Here is a 14,149-nt window from a genome sequence, read left to right as displayed (position 1 = left end):
TTAAAAAAAATCGAATTAAAAACGTGAAATTTTAAATATCCCACTTAAAATTTCGCGTATTTGGTGTTAGGCACTGGAAATCTGTCACGACATTATAGTCTACATTAACCATACTTTTTAAAATTGAACATAACACGGACCATAATATTGCTTTAAAAAGACATATTTGCAGTAAAAAGATTAGTTTATTAATGAATTACTAAACTACGAGTACAATGATTTCACTTATTCAATAAATAACAATAAATAAAGATAATTTATGGTGACTAATATCAGTTGAATCTTCTTAATTATTCGTTGTCATACTGTCAGTTGCTTGGAGAAAGTCTTGGTTTGATAATCTATAAAAAAAAAATAATGTAAACAACTTGTGCAATTACATAGAGCCGAGAACACAAAATCATAAACGTCATTTTTCTGATTTATCGAAAACTTGAATTTAGTCTGTGCTTTATTGTCGTTGTCAATACTGACGTTTAAAACATGAAATTATTGACAACTTGTCAATTATGAATTATCATGACGGAAAGATTTAAAGGCAATAAAATAATGTCTCTTTGGTAGGTACAAAACGTAATTGTAAAAACGTAACTGTAATATTGAAAATACTGTCAAAATTACTGTCAAAAAAATAAGGTTACAAATTCTATAAGTGACACAATATTCAGGCGTTTATAGTGTTCAAGTATACAAGCATTTAAAGTTGACCATTCACAGCGCATTTTCGTGCAATTTAAAGAAAAAAAATCGCAGGTAACGTAGCAACAAAATTCTATCTAGCTGTGATTGGCCAACATAAAGTGCTTGTAACTCAAAAACTGTAAGGGCGATACGACAATCAACTCAGCTTTTAATGGAAAATTCTCCATTAAAAGGAAGTGCGAGCGTTCTGGGGCACTCTGTTTAACTAAAAATAGATATCAAAATACTAATTTTGAACATTAAACCATTTTTAATTTTCGTAACTATTTATATTTGTGAAAAAAAAATACATTATATTTCATTAGATTGCCTTTCATTCTAAATTCTCTTAAAGGTTCTGTTGAAGATGTACAAGGTGTTTATAAATGTTTCTAGCATCAAGGGTGGCTAAAATGTCAAAGAAATTTGCCGCTCGTTACAAATGTGGGTTTCGATTTTTCAACTGACATTTTCAGTTAACCTCAAACATGGAGCAAAGTAAATTTTGAGAAATGAACGGTTCTAGTTGTGGTTTAAAACCTGAAAATCAAAAACTTGGACACAAAACTGTAACTGAAAAGTCATGAATGTAAGTTACATTATAAATAATTTTCTTGATAGTTATATTCACTATGAAAACAAAGCGGCAAAATAGTGCATGGCAGAAATTCCAGAGCCACCCTGGATGCTAGAAACATTTATAAACACCTTGTATAAGAGAACTCAAAGTAGGAAATTTTGTTTTTAAGAATTGGCAAAACTAATTAGTCTGGCTGTCACCTGTTTCCTGTCAAATTATTGACATTTCTCAAAATTACGCAATCTTTTACAGTTTTAGAGAGTTTTAGAGTTACCTTTGATGCTAGAAACCTTTATAAACACCTTGTAGTTATAATCTCCAAACTTTAGATTTTAAAACCGATGTAAGTGTATAATATTTCTCTGTTGTGGGTGTTTTATAACAACTAATAAATTCCAAACGCGTTAAAAACGTTTTTATATATTTTGCCCAAAAAATTCAACCCCCAAAAAGTCAAGAAATGCAAAAGTGTCGAAAATTATGTAAACATTTGTTCAGAAGAATAAACTATAATTCAGTAAACTTGCCTTGTTCATTACATTTTGAAACTTAAAAAATATTGTCAAATCTGTATGGTCGTTTATCTCAAAACTAAGGTGGGTTGGATAGTTTCTGCGCTCAACACTTGTGTCCTCCCTCAAAATCGTCTTTAATTTTAAAGACAAAATTTTGAAAATTTGCATAACGCAAGCTCATAGTTGACAAAGCTCTAGAAGTTGACGCCAAAAATCGTTTTTTTATCACGGTTTGTTTGGCGTCGAAACGCCTAAGAAGTATAGTTTTTAGGGATTTTCGAGTTTTTGCGAAAATATTTGCGAATTTATTTTTTTATCAACATAACTGTGATACAAATATATATTTGAGTTTTTATTTTTAAACTTAAAGGGGATTTGACACGATCACATTTTTTCTCAAATTTTTACGAATAAAAATTTGTCACATTTGTCACAAAATTAAAGCAAATTGTGATTAAAATTTGCGCAAAAACGTTGTTTTATCAAGTTAGTTTTCCAATTTTATTACCTCAAAATCGGAACTACTTTTACACCAATCTATCAACATCTTGACAACTGAGATGTTTTTGACTCATTTATATTGAAAACAAAATAATAAATTAGGGGTTGATTTCACAAACTTTCTCAATTATCTAAAAATTAAATTTTTGAGTCGTCGCGACGCCAAAACTATCGGTGATAAAAAACCAAATTTTGCGTCAGCTTCTAGAGCTTTGTCTACTATTGAGCGTATGCAAATTTTCAAAATTTTATCTAAGACAATTTCGTGGGTGGACACAAGTTTTGCCGGATCCTGTATAGTACAGTTCACCCAACGATTTAGTGCGGTTATGGCTTTGACTTTTTAAATCGATTACAGCTACTTTACCGCAAACCCCCATAAACATAATTATTCTCAAGTTGGATCTGAACCGGAATATACATTTTCACCCAGCTGGTCAGTTTTACGAATCGAAACAATAGAATTCTTCAAAATAAGTCTAGCCTAGCGGTTTATTTCAATGCAGATAAGACCCAACCACTTGAAGATGATTATGTTTATGAAAGTTTGCGGTAAAATCGCTGAAAACGGTTTAACAAGTCAAAGCCATAACCGCACTAGATAGTTTGGTGAACTGTATATCAGCAGCGTTCTGGTCAGTAGTGGGCGCGCAAAGGGTGAGTGCGACTACACCTGCTGACTTCTCTTTTGCTAGTATGTATTATACATTTATGACTTTAGATCTGAGACTTACTTCATAAGAGTTAAATTTTCTTCTTGTTGGTCGTTGTTATGGATGTCAGTAGCATTGGAAGACTGTTTTCGGCAAAAATAATACCATAAAACCACAGCTACAACCACAATAGTAATACCACCAATTATTCCACCCACAATAGCTGCTGTGCAAGTTTCTGCAAAAATCAATATTAAATTATAGAAAATTTAGTTTATGTTTAATACTATCGTGCGATAAAAAAACTCATTCTCAGTTGGCGCTGAATTTCAAATTGATTTGATTGAAGGAACAGTTTTTTGTTTCTGTCAAGTAATTTAACGATGTCAAACTGGAAGTTTTGCGAAAATTTTAATGAAAGATCACGAAGCTGTCATGTTTGAATTATTTTTAAAAAATTAATCACAACACGTTACACTTGCTTTCGGTTTTTTTTTTTGAATTTCAATGCAGTTTTTATCTAATAACTTCCAAATTAACAGTCAACAGTGGCAGTTGTGGAATTCCAAAAGTAACTGAAAATAAGTTTTTATTTGATCTCTCGATAGTACTAGATATACAGGCGTCCGGAAAGTCGTACACCACCGTGATACTGTATCGGACAATGTCATAGATAGAAGAATGTTAAAAAAATCTATGTCTTCAATTTTTCGAGATATGATGATGATGGTGGAATAATTGCACGTTTAAATGAATTTGTTACTTGCAAGAAAACAGCAGAAATCTGCACGAAATCATCAAAATTCTTAGAGAAATCCGCTTATTTCCATGTAAAACGACGATTTCTCGCTGATTATCGCCGTTTTCTGGCTTGAATTCGCAAAGAAGAGCTCGAAATCTACAAAACCACCAATTTTTATCAAGATTCAGCGGCTGAATTGCAAGAAAACAGCAGAAATCTGCACGAAATCATCAAAATTCTTAGAGAAATCCGCTTATTTAGATGCAAAACGACGATTTCTCGCTGATTTTCGTTGTTTTCTGGCTTGGATTCGCAAAGAAGAGCGCGAAATCTACAAAACCACCAATTTTTATCAAGATTCAACGGCTGAATTGCAAGAAAACAGCAGAAATCTGCACGAAATCATCAAAATTCGGACGTTTTGCGCAAAGGCACTGTTTGTAGACGACACTGCCTGGATCTTTGTTGCTTAACACTATCCACTTTGCATCTGACGTTTTGTGTCAAATGTCACAAATGACAACCACATAATCACTGTTCTAAAAAGAACCCTTGAGAACGGTTTTTGCTAAATTTGACCCTTTGCTATGATGATTTCTTATCGTACTGTGTGGCGTAGCAGCATCAAAACCCCATTCTTTAAGATTTTGCCCCGAATTTGTGAACGAAGGTCACCATGCACACGGGGATTAGTAATTGGTAATTTTTTTTTTCAATTCACACAGTCATAGTTTTTTCCAGTATCACCGGTTGTCGGTTAGGCGCGAGTTCTGGGATACCTGTATGTACGTATTATGTTTGTGAACGTTTGGAAATGAATATTACCTGCAGTTGTATTTACATTTCTATCTAAACTTGCTTCTGTTGTATCCGTACTTGTTGAAGATTGCGAATAAACACAATCACCTGTAATTCTGTTACAAGCACAGTGCTTACAGTTTTCCATACAGTTTAAACCCCACTTTCCATCAGGACAAACTATCAATGCAAAACAAAACGAAATAAGTAGTTATCAAGATTTTTACAAACAAATTTGCTTACCACTTTTACACCATGAACCTGTAGAACCAAAACCACATGTACAATTCGAGTTGTGGCATATCTTGTAGTGTTCGCAATACGGAAAAGTTGGACCCAAAATTTCACTACAGGTTTTGTCACAGTTTTCACCAATTTTACCAGCCAATTGACAGAAGTTCGAGTTGTAGTCTTCTTTGGAAATTTTTCTTGAATCCAAGAATTTGCATTTTGTGTTATTTGATGAGCGATCTACTATGAAACACACATTTATAAAACTAATAACATTGAGAAACAATACTTACTGACAATGAGTGTGTCATTAAAATGGACGCAAGGTCTTACATCGATTGCCCAGAATCCGGTGGAGATGTTATCAAATCTTCTTTTAGAAATTTCGATATTTTTACTTTTTGTCACGTTTATTTCATAACTAACCCAAGATTGGATTATGTCATCACTATTTCGAGTCATATTTTTGGTCACGTTGTTGTAATTTATGTCTAAATAACATTCTTGACACAAAAATGCGTGAATTACCAAACACATTGTCTCTATAGGTACTTTTAGCACTGTTGGGGTTTCTGTTGTCGTGGTGTTCGACCATCTGTACGTATCTTTAACAAGAATAGTTTAGTAAGAAAGCTTAAAGTTCTAGTTTTCTGCATTTAAATCTATGCTTAAGCAGCAACTATAACTATCTCAATTTGTACTTGGTCAAGTATACAAAGTGATTCTTAATAGTAATCATAGACGGCTTTGCAAATTTTGACGTCAGGTGTAGTGCAATTCGCTACTAGTTGAACGTGTTACACATAAGCGTAGAATTGACGGGGGTTAGGGTGCATGCATTAATTAATAATTTTTCAGCAATATTCAACATTGAACTACTGCTACTTGTCATGCACCATTAATTATGCAAATCTAGTGTATTCAAAGCTCATTTTGGACATTTAAAATAAATTTGTTTTACCGCGAAATGTTACCACATGATACGCCATTGGACTTCAACTTCGCTGTCAGTGATCTGTCATCTGTCAAGTCAGGTGTAATTGTTATATTTGCGGATTGTGGTTGTCTTATTTTTATGCTTGGTGACAAATAACAAAAACACGCAGTTATTTCTAATTTGAGCAAAATAGTATGGTGTAAGAAAACGCACCCTTTGATGAATATTAATAAGAATCACCCTGTATTACCTGAATCCAAAATTTAACTTAAAAGGGAAAGGGCTGACATGGAAAACTCAAAATCGTGTGATAATTTTTTGGTTTGAGTCTTGCTGAAGGACACTTTTTTTTATTTTTCGAATTTGCCGCTTTAATAGGTCCATTAGAGTACTCAATTTGGAGTCGTTTATAGGTATCTATAAAAGAACTTAAAGTAGGAAATTTTGTTTTTTAAGAATTGGCAGAACTAATTAGTCTGACTGTCACCTGTTTCCTGTCAAGTTCTTGGTCAATTTGGATTTTTCGATTCGTGTTTAATAAATTGTTGCGTGAATAAAAAATGTATCTATATTTGAATTGTCCTTTGCGGCCAACAATAATTGTACCTAAATATAATAGATGTGAATGCAGATTGTGAGGTTAGGTTACGTTAAGTCAAAATTCAGTGATAGTGAAACTCAATAAATGTCAAATTTCAAATTGAATTTGAAAATCAAGTGGCAAGTCGTGGTTACAAAACCATTACCAATCGTGTAACACGAAAACTCATAGAATTGGAAAATTTAAATTTTTCATTAAAAAAAATGGTGCAAATTCGAAAAAATAGTATAAAGGACTTTTATTTTTTTTATAATGGCATTGGTGCACGAGTTCCCGGTGTACAAAACGAGCCGTAGGCGTTCTTTAATATACTAATAAAGGACTTGTTTTATAATAGCATTGGCCATTATAAAACACGTTCTTTAAAATAGTATTTTTGTTTTTTCTTAAATTTTAAGTTTTTGCGAGTCGAAGTAAATATGTATAAATGTATTATGTCAGTAGTTAATTAAGATACAAGTTTAAAAAGTCATTCTTTATAACATGCGAATTTGCGAATGTTTTAAAAAAACAAAAACGTCATTCAGAGACTTTTAAAATGCGACCTTACAACATTTTATCTACGATTATTCTCAATTTCCAATTTAAAAAAATGATGAGCAATCATATCAAATCAAATGTCAAAATTTGTGCAATAAGCACAGCACTATTTAATTATTATTATAATCATAGATAATAGCTATTTGTACAAGGTGTTTATAAATGTTTCTAGCATCAAGGGGGGCTTTGTTTTCATAGTGAATCTAACTATGTTCACAATTATTTCAAATGTCATTTTACGTCTACGACTTTTCAGTTACGGTTTTGTGTCAAAATTTTAGATTTTCCAGGCTTCAAACCACAATTTGAACTTTTATTTCAAAACTAACTTATGGTTGAAGTTAACTACAAATGTCAGTTGAAAAATCTAAACCCACATTAGTAACGAGTGGCAAATTTATTTGACATTTCATAGCCACCCTTGATGCTAGAAACATTTATAAACACCTTGTAGATGTTAACTGTAGTGGCAAACGAAAATTAAAATTAAGTAATTTCTTAAAATTTGTTGCAATTTTGACATGACCGATTTCATCGGATTTGACAAATGCAAAGTTTACAGTTTTGGAAAAAACAGTATATGAAAAAAATATCTCTCGGCAAGATTCGACCCAAAAAACTCGGATCGAAAAGCAGAGCGATTTTCACAAGGCCGACAATTGAAAAAGCACAAATTGTATTAAACTGTACGGTGTAAAATTGCCAATTTTCAAAAAATTTTCTCTCCAAAATTGAAGCCCCAGTCCAAAAAAGCTGCGACACGTGTCTAATACAAGTCAAAGCAGATTGCATAAAAAATTATCACACAATTTTGAGTTAAAATCTGTTAAGCAACACTGAAAACAAACTCAATGTTTAATGCGAAAATAGGCATGATTTTGAAACTGTGATAAGTGTAGCTGATGTTTAAGCCACAACATACAGTTATGTCTTTTCCAGAATGTGTCTTCTTGGTTTTTGATACCCACAGTCTTCACGTTTCTTCTATTGAATTGATTTTTAGAAAGGATTTCTTCGTTATTCTCGTACACAATTATACTGCCATTATCAGAGACGACGCAGTAATGAAACCAGTTATCAATGCTGACATTTCGTACAGGAATGTCTTTAATAAATTTATCGTCTCCAGTTAAAAACAGTCGGGAATTAAAGGGCGAATACAGGGAAAAACAGTTGATTTCGGTTAAATTAAACGTAATTGTTTTCATTTTCTGCGTATCAAAATCTGAAAAAGAAAAAATAAAGTACACATTGAAGTTTATGCAATGCAATGGAAATTAAAACCACCATATACAGGATGTACCACCTAAAACTTTCGAGCCCAATATTTTTGTATTTATGAACGTATTTTAATGACATTTAAAATGCAGATTATAAAATACGTGAAGCGTAATTCGTCGTAAATTAAATTACTTTACCGTTAAAAATGCACTTTTAGCGACCTTTTTAAAAGGTTAATTTATTCAGAACGATTACTTTTACGTTAAGTATAAAAAATTAAATTTTTTTACCGAAAATTTTTTTTCTGCTAAAGAAAATTGATCGATTTTTTCATTAAAAATAGTTTTTTTTTAACAATTCCTAGTAATGACATGTTTGAAATAACAAATGAAAGCGTTGACTTTGTGCACCCCTACTGACTCTGCTTTTTGAAAAGTTTGAAGTTCTACACATTCCAACGGTTTCTGTGTCAATGCATTGCAATAATTTCCAAAATATGGAAATAACAAATAATAATACAAGGTGTTTATAAATGTTTCTAGCATCAAGGGTGGCTATGAAATGTCAAAGAAATTTGCCGCTCATTACAAATGTGGGTTTCGATTTTTCAACTGACATTTGCAGTTAACCTCAAACATGGAGCAAAGTAAGTTTGGAGAAATAAACTGTTCTAGTTGTGGTTTAAAACTTGAAAATCAAAAATTTGGACACAAAACAGTAACTGAAAAACGTCATTTACGTAAATAACAACAAAGCGACAAAATAGTGTACGACAAGAATTCCAGAGCCACCCTTGATGCAAGAAACATTTATAAACACCTTGTAGAGCCGGAATGGACCACTGTAGGTTGAAATCATGGTAAACAATATAGTTTTTCGAATTTGCCGCTTTAATAGGTCCATTAGAATACTCAATTTGGAGTCGTTTAATAAGAGAACTCAAAGTAGGAAATTTTGTTTTTAAGAATTGGCAGAACTAATTAGTCTGGCTGTCACCTGTTTCCGGTCAAATTATTGACAATTCTGAAAATTACGCAGTTTTTTCGTTTATCTTTTACAGCCTGTTGGATGAAAATCAAAGGATTAAACAGACTCGGCACAGACTGAAAGGCCGTCATTTGTAATCAAATTGTCAATTAGACAACTAACCTATTTCATTTTATCACCAGAGAATCACCATGGACGACCTATCTTCTCTTCATATACTGATCAAAAAAAGAAAATGACTTGTGGGTCTTATATCTACAGGTGATTTTGAAATAGTAGCGGAAAAAAATCACGGCTTTAGGCGCGAGATACACAGAACTAATGAAAACTAACTAAAACTAATGAAAATTGGAATCAATTTCTTTATTTTTTCTTAAAACTGAAAGAGCAATTTAAAAAACGAAACCTGCCAACTTCCTTCATTTACAATAAGCTGTAATGGATTTTTTTCCGCCTCTATTTCAAAATCACCCTGTATACCCTGTATACGTTTACAACAGTTAAAGGGTTACAACAACTGTTCTTTCAATGTGCGCCAAATTGTCCAAGCTGAAACATGGAATGAAATGAACCTTTTGAAAAAAATGTGTCGTTTGTAATTTAATGCCAAATCAATCTTAATTTATTCAGTTAATTCTCTTGGTTTTTTTGATTAAAATACTTTTAGATACTTTTAGATACTTTCTGTTATTTGCTGCTTTTTGACATTACAATAACGGCATTCTTTTATTTGACACCATGCACCTAGATTTTATTAACTTTTATTGCGTATTTTTTTTCAACTTTGATAATTTTTTAAAAAATATTTTTGGTTAAAAGTAGAACATATTACACATTTCTGAATCAAGAAAATTAATATCTACTAAATTATGAAAAAAAAAATATGGGTGTCAATTTAAAATAAGAAAGTTGGGTATCCTTCAAAAGATACTAAGACATTTAGAAAACTTTTAAAATCATCAGTTTATAGGAAATTAAAAACCATTTAATTTGTTTTTTAAATTTTTGAAATCGGTTCATAAATAAAAATTCTACAACGCCTGCCGTTTTAAAAAAATCACCCTGTATAACATATCCGGTGAGAGATTGGGATATTTCGACAGTTGACATATAGGTTGGCAGCAAATTATGCTACAAAATACACTAAAAACACTAAATTCCTACGCGAAATGGGTTGACAGGGTTGTCAGTAACTGGGGTCACTTTGTTATTTTAAATTTCGCGGGTATGGAACACTTTTTATTGCGTAGATTTAGTGACTTTTCTGTCATTCAAACTCTCACTGTACGAACTATACCTTCCGCCACTAAAATTGAGACCTTTTATAGGTAATAAATAAAGTTTACTTTCCTGTCATTTCAAAAAGTCTTGATGTAATCCTAGCTTTATTGTCATTATGATTGACATTAATACAAAAGTCAAACAAATTTTGAAACCGTATTTCTACGATATGCCACCAATAACAATAGATGTGCCGCCACAAGGAAGCCAGAATTGGCTTTGCGCTACAACACTTGGTCATGGGCGAAGAGTTTAGGAGTCGAGTGGTTTTATTATTGCTAAAATGTCAAAATGACAATTGAATCAAAAAATAAAAGTTTGGTTATGAACAAACGTCCTCCGTAAAGCTCGGTTTAGAAACTTTGACAATCAAATGACAATTCTGTCCAAGATTCTGTGTCCACCATTGTATGCAAGACGTTTGACCAATCAAAACATATTTTCTAATCGAACTCTTGAAAAGAAACAAGGTTTTGCAAAATAAACAAAACAATTAGGACTTACTTCTCCATCTTGTATCAGTTACTGCGCCTAGTTTTGGACGTATTGTTTCATTCTTGAAATACCAATGGTCCAACCAAAAGTTGAAATGCTGGCCAGGACAATTACGTATTTCTTCAACTGGTGGAGATGAGTAAATGACGTCATTTTTATTTTCTGGGAAGCACCATAATTGTGAGTAATTTTCTATCGTTACAATTGTACTACAATTAATTGGTTCAGAATGTGCAATTACAAACCAAAGAAACACAACAATAAAGCAATTATTCATTTTGAAAACGTTTGGGCCAAATTCGATTAAGTTTACAGTACAAGAGCGATGTGCAACACGAACTGTCAGAATGTTAATCACATCAGTCAGCCTTGTAATCGCAAAGATAAGATAATGACACAATGTATCAGGCAACGTTTTGGAGCAAAAAATGCATAGGCACAAGAAAATGTGAGTAAAAAACTTGTTGAAAGTTGGTTATTACCAGAAAAATGATTGCAGAATGGTTCGCTATGAGGTGCAACTAGAATTCACGACTTCTTTAGAAATGTCACTGGTTTATTGGAAATGGAAATAGGAGTGGCACGTATGCAGTGAAGCGATTTGGCTCATTTATGATTGCATTTACGTTGAAACAGTTATTTCAGTTATGATGGAGACAGAATTAGATGATTTACGTATGAAATCTAGGACGTAGTGCTGCTATCGAAAAATGTTGGTGCAGAATTGAGCTATGTGCCATTTGTGCGCACTAGCTTGTACCTACATGAGTATTTGAATCACTTGATTCACAAGTGAATGTCTGTATAGTTGGTATGCAAAAGTAACGAAGAATGCTGTATTGTTGAGTGGCCCAGAACCTAGAAGAGCATGGGTAAGTATACCCATGTCAAAACGGAGTTTCATGGTATTTAGTGACTATGCGACTAATCAATTCGTATGTTTGAATTATGACTTGTAGAAACAAGGTCGAATCGACAAATGTAAGCACAATACAATTGGCCGTACAGTACCATTAATATTCCGTTTCAAAAGATTGGCAAATGAAATTTCGAGTAGGAAACCAACTAATGATACCAAGACGTATAAGTAATATGGAAATCAGATACATGTACTTACCTAACTACGCGGTTTTGGATCACCAAAAACGCATGATAGTGAGTTACATTTTCTAAGGTCATTGCAAATTGTAGGAAAACACTGTTTACATTTGATATTTCAGATTCGTGCCTTCGAACCGAATATGGTGCATGATGTTGCGAGTTGTATTTGTCCCTTCAACAAACCTGCGAACTACCTAACGATCTAGGACCACTATTATGATATGGAAAATGTGCTTGCACGGTATCAAGACGATTTCTCACTAAGAAAGAATAACGAGTCAAAGAAATAGTGCAAGAAAGAAATGAAACAAAATGACAACGAACATCATCTAACCTACGTTCCAATGAAAATTGCAAACATGATATTTCTAACAAAGTATCGTCGGTCGACTCTTTCTATGGGACAATTCTTTAAGCGAACATTAACTTTAGAGCATTGCAACATTCATTAATAACTTGGACGAGTGAAAAAAAGACGAACAAGACTGAAAGCAACACACTGAAAATGATGCAGTACTTCAACACGGACTGTTACTTTAAATGCTGTTCTTTCTCATTGAACTACCAAAAGATGCAAACATGTAAGGGACTCTCATTGACACCCTATCGTACCCTGTTGCAAGCATTAAGAACGATTGTAGAACGTTCTGGACGGTGTTGTTGGCCACCATGAACTATGCCACTTAGATTCTTCTAACATGGGTGGATATGTTGACGGACAGTAACCAAGCTGCTAAAAGTGCAAAACCCTGCTTGTTGATGAATTCGATGAAGAGTCGCCACAACACTATATGGTAAGTGATCAGCGAAGGAAATTGACTAGTACCATCGAAGCAATTGTTCCAGTTGAAAGCGACAAGCCATAAGCGATTTGCTCGGACCGCAAATTCATTCTTCACCATCACAGAACACATCCAGAAACTTATGCTCCCCCTAATTGCTTGTGTCCATTTCGTTACAAGAAAGTTCAAGAAATGAGTTGATAGTAAAAAAGAAAAAGCCAAGTCTCATCGTCAACAAGCAAAATGGCAGTGACCAAACGCAATATTTGCACTTGTTATAAATGTTCAAAGTACAGAGACATGTTGTAACAGTGTAAATATTTGATACATTTGTAAATTTTTGTACATTCGTTCATTACCATTGTAGAAAATATGGTGTTACATTGCTATAATTGTCACTGGTATAGTTTATTCACTGTTAAAACTTTGTACCTTACAAGAAAATTCCTTGTAACAAATTATTTGTTAATCAAAGTAAAGTCGTTTCCTGAAAAAGGATGAAATCTTGTGATCATCTAATTCTGTCTTCATTATAAGTGAGATTACTGTTTTAACGCAAATGCAATCATAAATGAGTCAAATCGCTTCACTGCATACGTGTCACTGAATTTCCATTTCCAAAAAACCTGTGACATTGCTAAAGAAGTCGTGAATACTAGTTACACCTCATAGCGAACCATTCTGCAATCATTTTTCTGGTGACGACCAAGTTTCAACAAGTTTTTCGCTCACATTTCCTTGTACCTTATAAAAAAGAAACTTTGATCTAGTGACCTTATGTCTTTTATGAATGTAACGCCACCAGAGAATAACTAATATTAATATACTAGAGGATGAAAATCTGGTAGAGGGGGTAACCAAAACTGATTATGGAAGGGCGCCATATTGGAAATAGCCAAATGCTGTGTTTTGGGCATAGTGCAAATGGGGGTTGCCTACTAATAAGGGGGTGCATACAAGATAAGTAAATAAAACTATAAATCATTAAATTCATTATTATTTTTTATCAACAATTGATAAACAGTTCAATATTTTGTTTAACTTAAATAAACTTAAAAAAATATTATACTAATTCAAACTAATTTTATCTGCCCTTTTTGAATGTGATCTAAACAAAGTACAAAACAATTTTTTTACCTTTTTACCTTCGCATCACGTAAAACCATAATATGTCAATTTGAAAAATAGTTAAAAAATATAGAAAAGAGATTGTTTTTGCAGGTTTTTTTTATGATATTAACGTATTAAATTTATTGTAATAAATATTTAAACAAAATCAAGAAAAACGAAAATTTTAAAACAATTAAATAAAAGAAATTATTATGCAGATCATAAATCATAAATTATCTGATCGCCAACTTTGATGCAAAGTTTTGCGCTCACAAAAATTCGTTCTTTTTACATTAGTTTTGAGTTAATTGGATTTGAGCAGTGTAAAGTATTTCGTTTTGAAAACAAAAAAGTCTAATACTTACAAAGTCATAAGCTACTTGATTTAAAAAT

At 32.6% G+C, this 14,149-nt stretch overlaps 1 protein-coding gene and 1 long non-coding RNA gene across 11 annotated transcripts; one reads left to right on the top strand and one right to left on the bottom strand.

Moving 5' to 3' along the window:
• Window positions 1–222: 222 nt before the first annotated feature.
• On the bottom strand, window positions 223–11,078 carry LOC148178134 (uncharacterized). 5 transcript variants are annotated; one of them, XM_088030976.1, is made up of 7 exons: window positions 10,773–11,078; window positions 7,702–8,004; window positions 4,995–5,306; window positions 4,714–4,944; window positions 4,498–4,650; window positions 3,012–3,168; window positions 223–341 (listed from the first exon to the last, which is right to left on the bottom strand). In XM_088030976.1, exons 1-7 carry the CDS (start codon window positions 11,038–11,040, stop codon window positions 287–289), a joined length of 1,479 nt encoding a protein of 492 aa, XP_087887102.1. In that variant the 5' UTR covers window positions 11,041–11,078; the 3' UTR covers window positions 223–286. The 5 variants fall into 5 exon arrangements, with proteins under 5 accessions (XP_087887102.1, XP_087887104.1, XP_087887103.1 ...); XM_088030978.1 differs by having other exon boundaries at window positions 3,012–3,156; XM_088030977.1 differs by having other exon boundaries at window positions 4,714–4,941.
• LOC148178133 (uncharacterized) lies at window positions 10,783–13,165 on the top strand. Of its 6 annotated transcripts, none has more exons than XR_015769667.1 (6): window positions 10,783–10,943; window positions 10,992–11,211; window positions 11,263–11,347; window positions 11,400–11,918; window positions 11,984–12,658; window positions 12,711–13,165. It is a non-coding gene; the product is annotated as an uncharacterized LOC148178133 (long non-coding RNA). The 6 variants fall into 6 exon arrangements; XR_015769668.1 differs by having other exon boundaries at window positions 11,263–11,635; window positions 11,723–11,918; XR_015769665.1 differs by having other exon boundaries at window positions 11,263–11,668; window positions 11,723–11,918.
• The last annotated feature ends 984 nt before the right edge of the window (window positions 13,166–14,149 follow it).

Source organism: Gnatocerus cornutus, chromosome 2 (genome assembly GCF_029298725.1).
Source record: "Gnatocerus cornutus isolate USDA-ARS CGAHR chromosome 2, icGnaCorn1.1, whole genome shotgun sequence".
Classification (NCBI taxonomy): domain Eukaryota; kingdom Metazoa; phylum Arthropoda; class Insecta; order Coleoptera; family Tenebrionidae; genus Gnatocerus; species Gnatocerus cornutus.
This window is presented reverse-complemented; position numbering and strand designations above follow the sequence as displayed.